Source organism: Molothrus aeneus, chromosome 2 (genome assembly GCF_037042795.1).
Source record: "Molothrus aeneus isolate 106 chromosome 2, BPBGC_Maene_1.0, whole genome shotgun sequence".
Lineage (NCBI taxonomy): Eukaryota > Metazoa > Chordata > Aves > Passeriformes > Icteridae > Molothrus > Molothrus aeneus.
In genome coordinates, this window is record NC_089647.1 from 117,518,654 (window position 1) to 117,534,501 (window position 15,848).

The 15,848-nt window shown below is 66.8% G+C and overlaps 3 protein-coding genes across 3 annotated transcripts in view; all 3 read right to left on the reverse strand.

The window, feature by feature from the left end:
• Positions 1–208: 208 nt before the first annotated feature.
• On the reverse strand, positions 209–1,896 carry TAF10 (TATA-box binding protein associated factor 10). Its single transcript, XM_066571747.1, has 5 exons — positions 1,716–1,896; positions 1,286–1,437; positions 1,068–1,132; positions 843–957; positions 209–369 (listed from the first exon to the last, which is right to left on the reverse strand). The coding sequence occupies exons 1-5, from the start codon at positions 1,894–1,896 to the stop codon at positions 280–282; spliced, it is 603 nt and encodes a 200-aa protein (XP_066427844.1). The 3' UTR covers positions 209–279.
• Positions 1,897–2,147: 251 nt separating this feature from the next.
• TPP1 (tripeptidyl peptidase 1) lies at positions 2,148–8,018 on the reverse strand. The gene is made up of 13 exons (XM_066571748.1): positions 7,954–8,018; positions 7,387–7,482; positions 7,173–7,312; positions 6,950–7,100; positions 6,566–6,687; positions 6,101–6,291; positions 5,695–5,893; positions 4,315–4,503; positions 4,154–4,226; positions 3,543–3,663; positions 3,259–3,417; positions 3,052–3,189; positions 2,148–2,390 (listed from the first exon to the last, which is right to left on the reverse strand). Exons 1-13 carry the CDS (start codon positions 7,962–7,964, stop codon positions 2,250–2,252), a joined length of 1,731 nt encoding a protein of 576 aa, XP_066427845.1. The 5' UTR covers positions 7,965–8,018; the 3' UTR covers positions 2,148–2,249.
• A 2,667-nt stretch (positions 8,019–10,685) lies between these two features.
• Positions 10,686–15,848, reverse strand: part of DCHS1 (dachsous cadherin-related 1) — a 40,138-nt gene continuing 34,975 nt past the window's right edge. The window contains exon 20 of the mRNA XM_066545618.1: positions 10,686–15,797. Within this exon, the coding sequence (XP_066401715.1) occupies positions 13,183–15,797 (2,615 nt within the window). The 3' untranslated portion in view covers positions 10,686–13,182. The remainder of the gene's footprint in view (positions 15,798–15,848) is intronic.

Consider the following 15,848-nt stretch of genomic DNA (forward strand, 5'->3'; position numbering starts at 1 on the left):
TGTGCAGCCCCCAGGGCATTCCCTTGGGAGGCAAGGGGCAGTTTAGGGACAGAGGAGGAGGAGGAGTGCTGGGCAGTTCCTGTCCCCTCACCCCACTCTGCTCCAGCACTGTCGGGAGCACCGAGCCCCCTGTGATGGGCAGAGGGGGTTGAGCATGTGGAGGACCAGGGCCAGCATTAGTGGGCACAGGCACAGGAGCAAGGCTGCCTTCCCACAAAACCCTGGGAGGTGTTTAATGGCACCAACACAAGCCCTGCACACTGCCAAGCTCCCCATGCTCTACGTGAAGTAGTGTGGCTTCTTCACGTTGATGCCGTACTCGGCCAGCGCCGGTGTCAGGTCCTCCATGGTCAGCGTGTACTTCTTGTCCTGGGGACACGGGGCAGGGGTCACAGCAGGGACAGCTGGGGCTGTGGGACCCCCAGGGCACATGGACAGGCGTGTCCCACTCCCAGAGGAGCTGCTGGTCAGCACTAGGGCATTCCCAGCTCTCCACGTCCTGTTGCTCTGTGCCCTCAGATGTCCCCATGCACCTAGCACCCAATCCCATTGGCCTTGTAGAACCCCTGCACCCCAGATATGGCACTAGGAGGGTCCCCAGGACCCCTCACTCCAGCTCCTCCCCAAGACCAGAGCTGTGGCCACTGCTGGGGCGGGGGGCACCAAAGCGTGCCCACAAGCTCCATGCCCCGCTCGTGTCCCCGCCAGCCCCTCCCCACCTGCAGGGACCCACCGTGAGCCCAGCAGGTTCTGGGATTCCTGCAGCCCGTATTCCTGCCCTGGGTGGCTGCAGGCTCAGCCCCATCTCCAGGAGGGTTCCCCACCTCCCTCGGTGCCCTCACCTTGCTCTTGCTGCGGGAGCTGCCCGAGGCCGTGCCCTTCATCTTGCAGTGCTGCAGCGCGTCGTTCGCGATGTCCGAGATGAACTTCTGTGCTGCCAGCGAGATCAGGCGGATTCTGTGGGACAGGGCCGGTGTCGGTGAGGTGGCAGGAGCCCGCGGGCCCCTCTGCCGGAGGGTGAACCCCTGCGGGGCTCCGGCGACTCCCCCCGCCCCGCGGCGACTCACATGCGGGGGTCCGAGGCCTCAAATCCCGCCCGGTTCAGGTAATACCCCGTGACGGCGTCCGGGATCTGCGAAGGGAAGAGTTGGAACAGCTCCACGGCGCCGTGGGAGCCTTTCCACATCCTGTATCCCGCGGCACGGGACCTGCCCCGTGTCCCGGCACCGCGGGACCTGCCCCGTGCCCCGTCCCGTCCCCCAGGAGCCGCCCTGTGTGTCGGTACCGTGGGCGTGTAGTCCTCCAGCTGCATGAGGAAGTCCACGAGCGGCGTGGTGGACACCACGGGCTTCACGTCGCCGTTGGCCGCGGGCGGCACGTACACGCCGTTGGACATGGCCCCGTCCGGGGGGGCGGCCACGGCCGCGGACACCGGCACTGCGGGACAGCACGGTCAGCGCCGGGAGCCCCGCTGGCCCGGCACTGCAGGATAGCACGGTCAGCGCCGGGAGCCCCGCCGGCACCGGCACTGCAGGACAGCACGGTCAGCGCCGGGAGCCCCGCGCGCCGCGCCTCGCCGACACCGGCACTGCACGCTCAGCGGGACTCGGACACCCGCGGCCGCCAGACGCCGCTCCCCGGCCAGAGCGGCTCAGGGCGTCCCGCGGGGCTCCCGCGCCCGGGGCCCATCCCCCGCCGGCCCCACCGCGACTCACCGGGCCCCCTCGCGCCGGCCGCACAGCCCTCGGTGGCCCGCGCCGCGCCGCCCCCCGCAGCCGGCGCCGCCCCGGGCCCGGCGCTGCCCACGGCGGCCGGGCTGGGCTTGCTGCCCTCGGCGGGGCCTGGCGGGGCCGCCGGGGCGGCGGGCGCGGGGTCGGGATCGGCGCTGCCGCTCATGGTCCCGGCACCAGCCCCCGCTCCGCGCCTGCGCGCGCCCGGCCGCTCTATTGGCCCCGCTGCCCCTCCGCCCCGCCCCTCTCGCTGGCCCATTGGCTCTGTCGCGCCCCCGCCCCGCCCCCATTGGTCCCGCCCTCCGACGCTCATGGCCCCGCACGCCTCCTGGCGGAGGCGCGGGCACAAACAGAGACTGTAGGCGGGGCTTGGCGTGTTTATTGCCCCGCCTCCTCCAGCCCCGCCCCGCCCCGCCCCCGGTTCCGCGGCCTTCGCTGTCCGGTGCCGCTGTCCGGTCCGGTGCCGCTGTCCGGTCCGGTGCCGCTGTCTGTTCCAGCGGTCCGGGCCCGGCGCCCTGCTCAGCGCGGCCCCAGCGCCCGCAGCAGGCGCGGGAAGTTGGGGGTGCCCCAGCCGGTGACCGGGTCCCAGGCGGGGGTGGCGCAGAAGCCCTGGCCCTGCACGGTGCCGTCCAGGCAGGACAGGTGGCAGCCCTGGATCACCTGCGGGGACAGCCTCAGTGCGGGGACTCAGGGACCCCCCCCGAGTCTCGATACAGCGACCTCCGGAGCACAGAAGCCCCACACAGCCCTGGGACAGGGACCCCGGGGCACAGGGACCCTGCCCATAGTCCCTGGGAACCAGGGACAGCCGTGCCTGCCATCCCTGAGACAGGAATCCCAGGGACAGGGGCCCCTGACATCTGACACGGGGACCCCCACAACACCCCCATGGCACAGGGTCCCCTCAGGACACTGGCATGTGGAACAGCACGCTCAGCTGCACCCTGGGACTTCTGCAGTCACTGGCCACTGCTGCCCCGGCCACATAAGGGGAACTGCCCCACAAAGCTCACAGGAGCCTATAGACACCACTCCCATGGAAAGGTCAAGGGGAACCCCATGACACCCCTGCCATGGGAAGGCCATAGGGACTCTCTCCTGCCCCCCAGCAGAACACTGCTGGCCCTGCCCCAGGCACAGCTCTGGGAGCAGGAGCCCCAGGACATTCCCCTCAGCCCCCAGCCCAGCCCCTGGAGCACACATGGCCTTCCCAGCCCCACAGACAGGCCCACCCCAGGCCTCAGCCCAACACTTCAGGACACCCAAAGTCCCCTCAGCCCCCAGTAGAGCCCCTGAAGCCCCCGTCCCCTGCCCCACTCACATCGTAGAAGGCATCATCGAGCCCTTGTTTCTGCAGCTGATAGAGCGCAGGGTTGAGGAAGCCAAGGGGTGGTAGCCCCCGCTGCAGGCGCCGGTCGTTGATCAGTGCCACCATGCCTGCCACCACCGGCGTGGACGCCTGCGTGGGCACAACCCCTCAGCCTGGGCCCGCCGTGCCGCGGGCAGTGGGAGAGGATGAGCTCCTTACTGAGGTGCCCGAGACCCAGGGCAGTGGGATGCGGTTTGTCACCACCCAGTAGTTGTCAGAGAGCGCTGCCAGGTCAGGGTAGGCGCGGCCGCTGCTGTTGTAGTAGGAGCTGGGGGGCAGCTTGGAGGCTGAGCGCAGGAAACGCCCGACAGCAGCAGCCTGGGGATGGCAGAGCCTGTGGGAATCCCCACTGCCCACTGTCCCCAACATGGGCATCCCCACTGCCCCCTGTCCCCACAGCCCTACCCCTGCAGCCCCCGGGCTGGCAGCACAGGGGTCCCTACCTGGTACTCAGGCAAGGGGAAGACGTTGCTGAAGCCCCCCCCGCTGATGTAATCCGTCACCTCCTCTGTCACCAGGAAGGGGTTCTTGAAGGACGTGCCACCCACCGTGGTGACATAAGGGCTGGGGAAACGGGGACACTGCAGGTGGGCACACGGCTGCCTGGGCCTCAGCAGCCACCAAGAGCCCCCTCAGCTACCCCAGCCTCGTCCCACAAACCAAACCACCCCCCGGAGCTGCACAGGCTGCAGCTCTGGGGTCTGTAAGAAGCTGGTGAGGATCCCCAGGTGACCTTGGAGGCCTCAGACCCCCACGAGGCTGGGGCTGGGGCTGGCTGTGCCCCCAAGGGGCTGGGGCTGGCCGGCTGTACCCCCACAGGGCTGGGGCTGGCTGTGCCCCTGGGGGCTGGGGCTGGCTGTGCTCCCACGGGGCTGGGGCTGGCCATGTCCCCGTGGGGCTGGGGCTGGCCATACCCCCACAGGGCTGGGCTGGGGCTGGCTGTGCCCCCAGGGGCTGGGGCTGGCCATACCCCCACAGGGCTGGGGCTGGCTGTGCCCCCGAGGGGCCAGGGCTGGCTGTGCCCCCGGGGGTTGCACCAACCCCTCGCACCCACCTGGAGGCCGGGAAGCTGGGCCGGAACGTGTGGTTCCCACTGTGCTCCCGCCGGCAGCCAGCACCGTCGTCACCTGCCGAGACAGAACAGGTGACGGGGGATCCCTGTCAGTGGATCCCTGTCAGTGAGGGATCCCGCTCAGTGCTCCAGCCCAGTCCCACCTGAGGCGAAGAGGATGGTGAGGCCGCGCGCCGCCGCCTTCATGAACTCAGTGTTGACGCGCTCCATGTAGGCGTAGGACAGGCTGTCCTCGTCGTCCCCGTAGCTCACCGAGTGCACCCAGGGCACTGATGACATGTTGCTGAGCAGCAGCAGCCAGGCCAAGAAGGGCTCCTGGCTCTCGTGGCGCCCTGCAAGGACATCGGGCAAGGGACACGAGGATAGCTCCTCCGACATCAGGGATGGGGGATGGCACAAGGACCTCTGCCTCACCAGCACCAGCACCTTCCTACACAGGGCAGCCCCAAGTGCCCCTTCCTGTGGGCCATGGAGCCACAGCACACCCTGGAGCTCCGTGAGCTCATCCTGGGGCTCCTTACATGGCATGGCACTGAGCTTCAGCTCAGCCCATGGGGTTGGCAAGAGGGTCATCGTCAGCCCAGGACAGGGGGCTGCACTCACACCCCTCTCCAAGACTCTGCCCAGGGCTGCAGCCACATGGGCACCTGTGGACCCAGCAGGACCTCGGCTCCTCCTGTGGCAACAGGTCCCAGCAGAGTGGTGCATGTACCACCTCCACACATTCCACCTGCCCTGGTCCCACCCTGCCCTCCAGCCTCGTCACTGGGAGAGGGGCAGAGCCCCAGCCACCCCCACTGACTCTCAGTCACCCACATCACTGCATCTGCACCTTCCCACACCAGTAACTGTGGCGGAGGGAAGGGCAGCGCTCTGCTCTCACTGTCACCATCAGGGACAGGGCCACTGTCCTGTGGCACTCACCTGCTCAGCCAGTTCCCAATCTGGGACAGGGACACTGCCCCTAGCACTGTGCCCTGTTTGTGTTTGTGCAAGCTGTTTGGCAATTTGTTTTCCCCAATTCCCTCACTCTCCCTCATCTGCTCCACTGGGAAACTCGTGGGTGGGAGCTGAGCTGCAGCAGAGCTGGAAATCCCCAGGGGAGGAGGGCTGTGCCCTCCCTCATGGGAGCTGAGCGGGGCAGCTGCTCTACGTGGTGCAAGCAATGAAATCCCTGCTTCAGGATACCCTGGACGTTGAAGGTTCACACAGTTCACAGTCACTACACACAGCAGGAGTGATGTCCCCAGGAGCTGGGAGTGAGGGGTCAGCTCTGACTTGGGGAGCACACAGGGTGCACTCACAGCAGCTGGGAAAGCACCTGGGGCTGTCCTACAGCCAGCTGCCTGCACAGCCCTGCAGCTCTCCCCTCACCCCTCTGAGCACTCCCCTCTCTGTTCCAGCCCCCTCCCTCACACCTCCAAGTGTTCCCTCCTGTGCTCTGGGCGCTCCCCTCCTCCCTCTGGGTGCTCTCCCTCCCCCTCCAGGTGTTCCCCTTGCCCTTTGGGGCTGTTCCCCAGTACCTGGATTGCTGAAGACCCAGGTGGAGATGTTGGCACCTGTGCTCATGATGTATTCCACGTCCAGGCTGGCCTCCAGCCCCGCTTTGCCCCGGCCCTGGCGCCCCACCACCCGGTCCACCTGCGTGCGGTGGGCAAAGCCACTGCCAAAGAGCTGCATGAACTCGGCCAGGTCAGCTTGGTGGAAGTACTGCTCGAGGAACTGCGGGACACAGAGGGACAGGTTTTCTCCTCTCGAAAAAACAAGGTAACATTTTGATCCTGATACAGGAAATTGCCCAGCACGGGTGTGAGCTACACCAGGCTCCCAGCAGCCACTGAGGGACACCCAGCTGTGCCACAAGCCCCGGACCAGCACCAATCCCTGGGACACCCACAGCACACAGGGCTCTGAGTGGGCAGTGGTTACCTGTGCACAGGCCTGGCTGTTGTTGGGCAGGAGCCCCACATCCCCCCCTGTCATGTTGTATCTCTGGCGCAGGACGGCCGGTGTCACGCCCAGGTGGAACGACGCCCGTGCCAGCTGTGGTGCCAGCCGTGGCTCCTTCCTGGCCCTGCTGACCGCCTTGCGCTCCGCGGGGAAGCGGTGCAGCCCACCCACTGCAGCAGAGCCCAGCGGGACAGGAGAGGCTGTCAGGGCACAGAGCCACCACAAGGCAGGACAGAGCCCTGGGACTCTCCATCACTGCCCCACTTCTACATGGGCAGGCCAGCAGCAGGGCTTGGAGAGCCCAGCCCTGCAGCCCTGGCCCAGGGAAGAGCCTCTTCAGCCTTCCACGGCTGAGCCACAGCCCCAGCCCGGCACCCCCTGCACTTCTCACAGGATCCCACAGAACAGGGGTCTGCAGCCTCACCTCCCCCAGGGGGGACGTACCAAAGTCCAGGTGCTCGGTGAGTTCTGCAGGGACAGTGTAGGGCAGCGGGGACCGCACCAGGCTCTGCTGGCCCTGCACGTAGCGGTGGAACTCGGCCCCAGGGAGCAGGCGCTCAGCCGTGCTGCAAGACAGGGACAGCACTGGGACACAGGGACAGCCAGCACAGGATGGGACAGGGCTGGGAGAGAGGGACAGCCACCACGGAGTGGGATGACACAGGGGCATCCACCAAGGGACAGGACAGGGCTGGGAGAGAGGGACAGGCACCATGGAGTGGGACTGCACTGGGACACAGGGACAGCCAGCACAGGATGGGACAGTAGTGAGACACAGGGACAGGCACCACAGGGCCAGCAGAGCTGGTTACAGCCCTTGGAGCTCACCTTGCAGGCAGGTAACACTCCAGAAAGTCAAGGGTGGTGACACTACGGCAGTCCTCTACACCATGGCCCTGCAGCCACTTCAGAACTGTCATCAGCGTGGCTGGGGAAGGCTGGACCAAGTCCCTGAGCTGCTCCAGGGACAGGTACTGCCCTGGGGGGCACAGAGGAGTTAGATCCCCTCACGGCCCCCGGGGATCCAGGGCCTCAGGGATGTGGCCGTTACCGTATCGCGGGGACCGAGGGTCGGAGACGGCCTGGACCAGGCGGGCGAGGCGGGCAGTGCCGCGCTGCCGCAGGGCGAAGGTCAGCTGCACCGGCTGCCCAGGATCCACGCGGCCGGCGTGGGCCCAGCCGGGGGGCACGCTGCAGGGGGGCGGTGAGCGGGGCGGCACCGGCACCTGCACCGGCACCCGGCCCGGCCCCCGCCCCGCACCTACCGGAACGGCTGATCCCGCTCCAGCTCCAGCGCCAGCCCCGGCGCGCAGCTCCAGGCGGCCGCACACAGCGCCAGCACGGCGGAGACCCCCCAACACCTGCAACGGGCTCAGGGGAGCACGGGCAATGGCACAGCCGTGGGGAACCGGGACCGAGCGGGGACCGAGCCCGAAGGCGGTCTGACTGCGCCTTAGCCCGGGTCTGGGGAGCCCCGCCGGAGCTCCCGAGTCCCAGCACCGAGGACGGAGCCTGTCGGAGCCTGTCTGACCCTGGGGAACCCCGCCTGACCCGCGAGCCCTCGCCACCGGGGAACCCCGCCTGACCCCCCGGGCCCCGTCCCCACCGGGGAACCCCGCCTGACCCCCCGGGCCCCGTCCCCACCGCCACCCGGGAGCCCCACGGACACCCTGAGCCTCCGTCACCCGGGAGCCCCGCCGGACCCCTGCGTTCCCCATCGCCGCCGGGGCCGGAAGGCGCCCCCGCCCCGGTACCGCCCCCGCCCCGGCACCGCCCCCGCCGAGGGGTGTCCCGGTGTCCCCGTGCCCGGGTGCCCGCTCGGTGCCCGTTACCCCCGCGCCATGCCGCCCTGCCGCCGGTCACGTGCGTGTGCGGGCGCGTGACTCCCGCCACGTGGGGACACCAAAACAGCGCCCACGTGACCGCCCTCACGTGACGGGCGGAGCCGCACGCCGGCACCGGTGGAGCGGGACTGGGCACCGGGAACTGGCACCGGGAACTGGCGCCGGCACCGGTGCGGGCTCGGGGCGGGCACGGCACCGGCACCGGCGGAGCGGGACTGGGCACGGCACCGGCGCCGGCGGGGGAGTACTGGGCACGGCACCGGCACCGGCGGGCGGGGACTGGGCACGGAACCGGCACCGGCGGGCGGGGACTGGGCACGGAACCGGCACCGGGCGGCGGGGCGGGACTGGGCAGGGCACCGGCTCCGGCGGGCACTCGCTGCTTGCCGGCCGCCCCGAGAGGCGGCTCACCCACGGCCCCGGCTGCCCCCTGTTCCCGCCCGTCTCCCGGCGGGATGCGGAGCGGACATTTGCCGGCGGGACGGCTCGGAGCGGGGGCTCGGCCGAGGGCCCCTGTCGGGCTGCCGGGCTGGCAGGGCTCCCTGCGGGGCCGGGGCCCCTGGGCTGCAGGCAGGACGAGAATCCTGGGGCTGATGTTCCCGGGCTGCTGCGGCGGGAGGAGAGCCCCTTATGAGGCTGGGGGTCCCGTGCAGGAGGGGCTGCTGGCCACAGCGCAGGAGATACACAAAAGATAACAACCATTAACGAACATCAACTCCAGACACCACCCTCAAACAGGAAACCAAACACTAAGAACTTTGAAACTTGGGACCAATGAACCAATGAATTTCTGTGTGTTTTGACTGTATAAAATATGTGGAAAATCTAGTAAAATTCACGTGTCATGGAATGATTTTCTCTGCACAACCCAGGACATATGTGGATGAAACAATTTCTGTTGCACATCCTGGCCAGAACAAAATCCTGGCCAGAATAAAGCAATGCCTTGATTCTCTAACAGTAAAAACGTTGTTGGGAGATTTTTGGTTTTCCTGCAGTTTCAGTGACAAGCCCAGTCACACGGCACATCCCACGGCTCCATCCAGCAGTTCCCAGCTGTTTTCCTGCTTCTGCAGAGCGGGGTCCAGGCCAGGAAGAGACAGGCAATAGGAAAACCACCTGCCCGGCCGTGGCTGCCAATCCCCCTCACTGGAGCAGTGCTAGAGGTGTCTGTTCCTGCTCCCCTGTGCTGCCCTGGCCTGGCAGCCCTGGTCATCCCCTGCCCGCAGACAGAGGGGGACCCAGCTGCCCTGGCTGCAGCCCGGGGCTGGGGGGCTGCCAGGGCTGCGTGCCCCATGTGCAGTTTGGGGATGGGCTCTAAGTGGGATGGGATTTGCAGGGGCTGCTGTCCGGCTCTGTCTGGACAGCTGGGATTAAGGTGGCCAGGCAGAGCTAATCGTGTTAGGGAGCATCTGCTGCTGGCCCGGTGCTCGGAGGTCAGGCAGCCTTGGCGTGCCCTGGCTGCAGCTTCGCTCCCCCAGACCTCGTGTGCAGCTCCTGCAGATGGGGTGATGAGTCCCTGCTGTGGGCAGCTGGGTTTTCCCGAGGCCAGGAACACCAGAGGAGCACTGAGGGCAGCCAGCATGCCCACTGTGCCCCAGCAGGGAGCTGGAAGGGGTCGGTTTGGCATGGAGGAGCAGAGGGAGTCCCAGGGACACCATCAGGGACAGGGTGGCCCTTTCCCCCTGCCCCGGCTGTGCTGGCCTGTGCTTACCCCTGCAGTGTAAGGAGCCCTGTCAGACTGGGGGGACAGGAGTGCTCCCCTGGCCCCAGAGCTGCCAGCAGGGCTGGGCATGCCTGGGGGGGCTGCAGAACAGGCTGGGGCTGTGCAGGACAGGCTGGGGCTCTGCAGAACAGGCTGGGGCTGTGCAGGATCACTGTGGGATGTTGGAATCTGAGAGCTGAGGATGGGGAGTACACAGGTTGGTTTGGGGAACAACAAAAAAAGGAAAGCAGGGAAGGCAAGATGGAAGTGGATGATCATATGGATGGTTGATGGTCACTGCTGGGTCTGGCCACATGCAACACCTAACAGCTGCACAGCCACTCCTGGGTGTCCAGCTCCATTTCCCGGGACTGGGGGGCACTGTTTGGTGAGAGGAACCTGTGTGGCATCTGGAGATCAGCAAAGAGCCCTGTGCATGTCTGTGTTGCCCAATAGGGATAAGCAGAGCCAGAGCTGCTGCTGGGCAGACTGGTGGGAGCACTGGGATCCCTGGGGCAGGTCTGTGTGTGCTGGCTGTGATGAGGCCATGCCTTGGGGAATTTGTGTGTCCAGGTCTCCTCAGTGGGGATCCAGGAACGTGAGGTACCTGCTGGGCAGATGACGTGTCCAGGTGTGGCTGCTGCAGCTCTGGGGGCCTGCACTGCCCTGCCCACAGTCCCCACCAGAGCCAGGGTATGAGATGGGATAGGGATGCCCGTGCCATGTGGGACCAGCTGTGTGCACGTGTGGAGACATGCCTTCCATGCGTGCCTGTATGGAAACACACCCAGCCATGGAAACATAGCCAGCCTGGCTGCTGGACAGCCCCAGGGCCATGGTCCTTCACTGACCCCTCAGGAAAAGGACTTGGCAGGACGCAGCCATGGATGTGGGACCAGAGCCTGGCCAGCCCCACGTGAGCCCTGCATGGGGCAGGGCCACTATCCCCCCACCATCAGCCCCATGGGAACATGGTGCCAGCCTGACAGCGCCCAGGACAGCAGGGATGGGGCGGTGTCTGTACAAACGTGTGGTTTATTAAGGCATTTTTGAGACGTTGGCACTTGGGTTCAGGCTGCACCGAGCGGCCCCTGCCTGGCCGTGGGCAGCGCTGGCACATGCAGCTCCACGAGACACAATACAAAAGGTACAAATGAGTAAAAACAGGAATTGTAGTACAATGTGTAAAAATAAATAACTGGGGGCTCGGTGACCCCAGCCCAAAGCAGGGTGCGTGTGTCTGGCCCTTCCTGTGGCGTGCAGGGTGACCCATCTGTGTCCCCATCCCAGATGTGCAGTGCAGCTGGGCTGTGTGGGCAGCCCAGGGGCATGGGGCACCCCAGCATGGGACTGGGTAGCCCTAGAGTGCCCCCACAGTCCTGGGGGACACAGGACCACAGGACACCCCCAGAGTGTCCCTACAGGGCCTGGGGAGAACAATGTGTTCCCACGGTGCTTGTGAGCAGGACACAGAGGGGATGGGTTGCTCACTCCAAAAGCCTCTGTGGGCTGTCCCTGTCCCAAAGCAGAACCATCTCCTCCTCCCAGGGCACCCCAGGCCCCTGTGGGTCCCCAGCAGAGTGGGCGTGGCCCTTGGTGGGGCCCCCTTGGTGCCCACTGTTGCAGATGCCTGTCCCTTGTCACTGCCCTGTGCCCAGGACAGCACCTGGGACCAGCAGCATGTGCCAGGACCCCATGGCACAAGGGGGATGAGAGGCTGACTGTGACACATGGAGCTGCAGCCACAGATGGTTCTTCCTGGGAAAGGGGGCACGGGCAGAAGTGATGCATTTGTCTGCTGTGACAACCCCTTTGTGGCTGGGGCTGCAGCCATGCCGCACGTGTGCTGGGTCTGGGGAACGTGTGATGGGAAGGAGCTTCCTCCCGGCTCTGCTCAGGCACAGGGTGTCCCCCTGACCCCCAGACACACCCCTGAGCAGACTGGGCATTCAGGGCTCTGTGGGGCACCCATGCTGCTCCACCCTGGCTCTGCCCCCATGGCCGTGTGGGGAATCACAGAGCTCAGGGCTCTGTGGGGCACCCATGGCCGTGCGGGGATCACAGAGCTGTGGGGCACCCATGCTGTTCCACCCTCGCTCTGTCTGCCTCCAATGCTGTGCAGGGATCACAGAGCCCAGGGCTGCACTCCCAGGGCTGTGATGTGGGAGCAGCTCCCGGTGAGCAGGAGGCTCAGGGAGAGCCGGGTGGGGTGGGTGTGCTGTGAGGGTGACATTGCCTGTGTGAATGGCCGTGCACGGTGCTGGGAGGAGATGAGGACCGGCCCCGTGCCAGGGGCTCTGCCTGGGCTCACAGCATGCATGACAGGGGTGCAGAGCAGCCCCGCACAGGGAATGGGGCCAGGAGCAGGGGGTGCTGGCACCCTGACCATGTTCTGCAGGTGGCCCAGACTGTCCTGGGAAGCAGTCATGCAACAGGGCCCCAGGGAAGGCCAGATGCCCAGTGTCCCCACTGTGCTGTAAGACAACACACTGGGTGATGTGGCTTTTTGGGGCAGCACTTCCCGCCTGTGCTGTAAGAGAACATGCTGGGCTTTTTGGGGCACCACCTCCCACCTATGCCCCTGCAGGCTGCAGGCTGCCTGCCAAGCCTGAGGGTCATAGCAGCCATCCCCACTGCTGCTGAGGCTGGGCTGTCCCTGTCAGCTGCACACTGCTCTGCCAGCCCCATTGTGCTGACTGTGCCTGGGCACTGTCCCTGCCTGGGACATTGCCCAGAGAGGCACCTGCTCCCAGGAATGGGATTCCGGTGCTGAGCATGGCAGGCGCCTCCCTCCCAGACCACAGGAACCATCCTGAAGTTCTGGGCAGGAGATTCCCTGGATGTGTTACCTGCAGTGGGTAGCCAAAGGGCTGGAGAGACCTCAAAGGCTCTCCTATCCCTGCCCAGCTACAGACAGGCACCAAGGTGTGGGCACTGCTGCCTCCTGCTGCAGCCAGCCCGGTGAGTGTCCCCTCCCAGCCAGCTTCATTCCCACAGGCAGCATCCGTGCCCCAGGGCATTGCACCCCGCCCGGGACATCACCCGCCAGCCACGGGGCATCGCTCCCTGCCCTGGGAGCTCCGAGGGTCGCAAGGGAAGGCTCAGGGTCCTCCTGCACCCAGGCTGCTGCATGGCCCTGGGCAGGGCAGGGTCTGGGCCTCCAGCCCCCCTCAGCTCCTCGTCGCTCCCGGAGCACCAAGTACCGTGAAGCACCATCGTGCCCAGCACCCATCTGAGCCACATGGACCATCACCCCGGGCTAAGCAGCACACGGACCATCACCCCGGGGTGCCAGCACTGGGGTCAGCAGTCCATAGGGCACCAGCCAGCACAGGCTCTGCCAAGCTGTGGGGAGGGGCAGGGGCCACGGCCCCCAAGGGCATTGGCAGTCCCAGGGCCCAGGCCAGGCACAGCGCTGGGAGCAGGATGAGCGCCCATTTTGGCAGCCCTGGGCTGGGCCCCGCTCCGGCCCCACGGCTGCGGGCTGGGGCAGAGGAGTCCAGGGCCCAGCTCTAAATCCTGAGCTCGGCCTCCTCAGGGGGCTCCAGCGAGTGCTCAGCACTGATGGTGGAGGTGGATGGCCCCTGTGAGATGCCGAAGGGCGAGACCACCGGGGAGCGGGCGGCCAGCGGGGACAGCGATGGGGAGAAGCTGGGCGACATGGCAGAGGACGAGATGGAGCCCTCGTGGCTAATGGGCGAGCGGCGCAGGGAGGACGGGTGCGGGAAGGTCCTGCCTGGTGGTGGCTTGGGGGGCACAGACTTGGCACCTGGATGGGCCACTGAGGTGATGAGGGGCGGGGGGTCGATGCGGGGCTTGGGCTCTGCCTTGGGCTTGGCTGGGAAGGGCTTGCGCAGGGAGCTCTCATCCTTGAGGCGGGCGATCTCCGTGAAAACACTGGCCAGCGGCTGGAACTGGGGACACCAGTTCAGCAGGTAATCCCAGTTGTAGCTGCCGCGGAGCTCCTCATCGCTGGCCACGATGGCGGTGAGTGAGCCCTCCACGGAGGGCTTGCCGTCCTCGGGGAAGGTGTAGTCCTGGGGCTGTGAGGAGACGCTGAGGCCGCAGCGGACGCCCAGGAAGGCGCTGCCTCCCCCATCCTCACGGTACAGCTGCAGGGGTGGCCCCGGCAGCAGTAGCCCAGAGCCCTTCTTGCTCTTGAACCACTGGGCACTCTCCAACGCAGCTGGCTCACAGGAGATGTCGGAGAGCTGGTCAGCATCCTGCTGGATGCCAGAGTCAGGGCCACGGGCAGCGATGTGCTCCTGCATGGAGGCTGTGATGCTGGCCACGCGTGGGTACTCGTTGATCATCCGTATCTCGTCATCCTCAGCGGCTTCAGCAGAGCCACGGCCGCTGGAATGCGAGGGGTCCAGGGAGCCGCCCCGCGTGTAGGGCCCCGCCGGCTCAGTCCCATACCCTGGCAGTGCCTGGTGGTAGATGTGCTCAGCCCCGGGCAGCGCTGGCTCCTCACGGCCCAGCTTCTGCAAGGATCCGCTCTGTGCACGGGCCAGTGCCCCCTCTGCCTCTGCCTTCTTGTGGCCCCGGCGCTGCCGGGAGCGCACCAGGGCCAGCACGATGGCCACGGCGGCCAGCACCACCACAACACCCAGCGAGGCGGCCACGGCCACCAGCAGGAGGTTGAGGTCAGGTGCCAGGCCAAAGGAGGTGTGCGTGACGTCAATGGTGACCTGCGCAGAGGCCACGCGGGAAGCGGGCAGCGGGCTGCGGGCCTGCACCTCCAGGCTCATCTCCCGTGGCTCCCTCTTGGTGCGCCCAGCCCCGGCTTGGGGCTGGCTGTCCACACGCAGGTAGATTGAGCCTGTGGTCTGGTTGATGGCAAAGTACGGTGAGGGCTTTGCCAGGGTGTACAGCACAACACCATCAACCCCCTCATCCTCATCTGTGGCCAGCACCCGCCCGATGCTCTGCCCTTTGCGCGCACCCTCGGGCACTTCGAAGTTGAAGGAGGGGCTCAGGAAGATGGGATCATACTCATCTTCCCCCGTCACCAGCACCCGCACAGTCACAGTGGCCGAGGCATTGCCGGCGTCGATGGCCCGAACCAGGAGCTGGAAGGCTTTGGCTCGCTCGTAGTCAAAGGTGAGGCGGGAGCGCAGCTCTCCAGAGCTGCCATTGACAGCAAAGGCATCCCGGCCGTCCCCCATGCTGGGGTCCCCCAGTGCCTGCTCCAGCACCACGTACCGCAGCTCCCCAAAGGCGCCGCTGTCGGCATCCACAGCACGCAGTGTGGTCACCAGCGTGCCGGGGGGCAAGTTCTCCCGGATGCTGGCGCTCAGCACCTCCACCGGGAAGTACGGCTTGTTGTCGTTGATGTCCTTCACCTCAATGGCCACGGGGACCAGCGCAAAGTGCCCGCCCGGCGTGTCCGTGGCCCGCACCACCAGCGTGTGCAGAGCCTGGGCCTCCCGATCCAGCGGCCGCGCCAGGCTCAGGGCGCCCGTGCTCTCGTGCAGCTGGAACAGCCCGTGCTGGTCACCCGAGCTGATGGTGTAGTGCACACGGCCGCGCGGCCCTGAGTCGGCGTCGTGGGCGGCCACGCGCAGCAGCTCGGTCCCGGGCAGCGCGGCCTCGCTCACCGCTGCACGATACTCAGCCCGGCCGAACACGGGTGGGTTGTCATTGACGTCCTGCACCGTGATCAGCACGGGCACGGTGGTGCTGCGCTGCGGCAGGCCCCGGTCCGAGGCCGCCACCGTCAAGTTGTACACCGGGATGGCCTCGAAGTCCAGGGGCTCCACCAGCACGAGGGCTCCCTGCGTGCGGAGCTGCCCCCCGGCCTGGGCCACCCGGCTCTCCACCTGGAAGGCGTTGCCACCGTTGCCACTGACGATGGTGTAATCAAAGCCGGCGTTCTCCCGGGAGAGGTCGGCGTCGCCTGCCTCCAGCATTAGCACGGTGGTGCCTGGGCGCAGGTCCTCGGGAACGCTGGCGTTGTAGCACGGCTCCTGGAAGCGGGGGCTGTGGTCATTCACATCCAGAACCTGGAGCTGCACTGTGGCCCAGGATGAGAGGCTGGGAGAGCCATGGTCGCGGGCCTCCACCACCAGGTCCAGGGTGGGCTGGCTGGCGTTGAACTCCACCTGCCGGGTGGTGAAGAGGGTCCCTGTGGAGCACAAAGCCAGGGTCAGCATGGGAACCAGTGGGAGCTGGGAAG

What these genes read in the sequence shown, in the direction of transcription:
- TAF10 (XM_066571747.1), bottom strand. Translation starts at nt 1,896, where the DNA reads ATGAGCGGCAGCGCCGATCCCGACCCCGCGCCCGCCGCCCCGGCGGCC. An exon ending in GGCCGGCGCGAGGGGGCCCG is followed by an intron (nt 1,438 to 1,715) that starts GTGAGTCGCGGT and finishes GCTGTCCCGCAG; the next exon opens with TGCCGGTGTCCGCGGCCGTG. An exon ending in TGGAGGACTACACGCCCACG is followed by an intron (nt 1,133 to 1,285) that starts GTACCGACACAC and finishes TTCCCTTCGCAG; the next exon opens with ATCCCGGACGCCGTCACGGG.
- TPP1 (XM_066571748.1), bottom strand. An exon ending in GAGCGGGATCAGCCGTTCCG is followed by an intron (nt 7,313 to 7,386) that starts GTAGGTGCGGGG and finishes GCCCCCCTGCAG; the next exon opens with CGTGCCCCCCGGCTGGGCCC. An exon ending in CTGGGTCTTCAGCAATCCAG is followed by an intron (nt 4,504 to 5,694) that starts GTACTGGGGAAC and finishes ATGTCCTTGCAG; the next exon opens with GGCGCCACGAGAGCCAGGAG.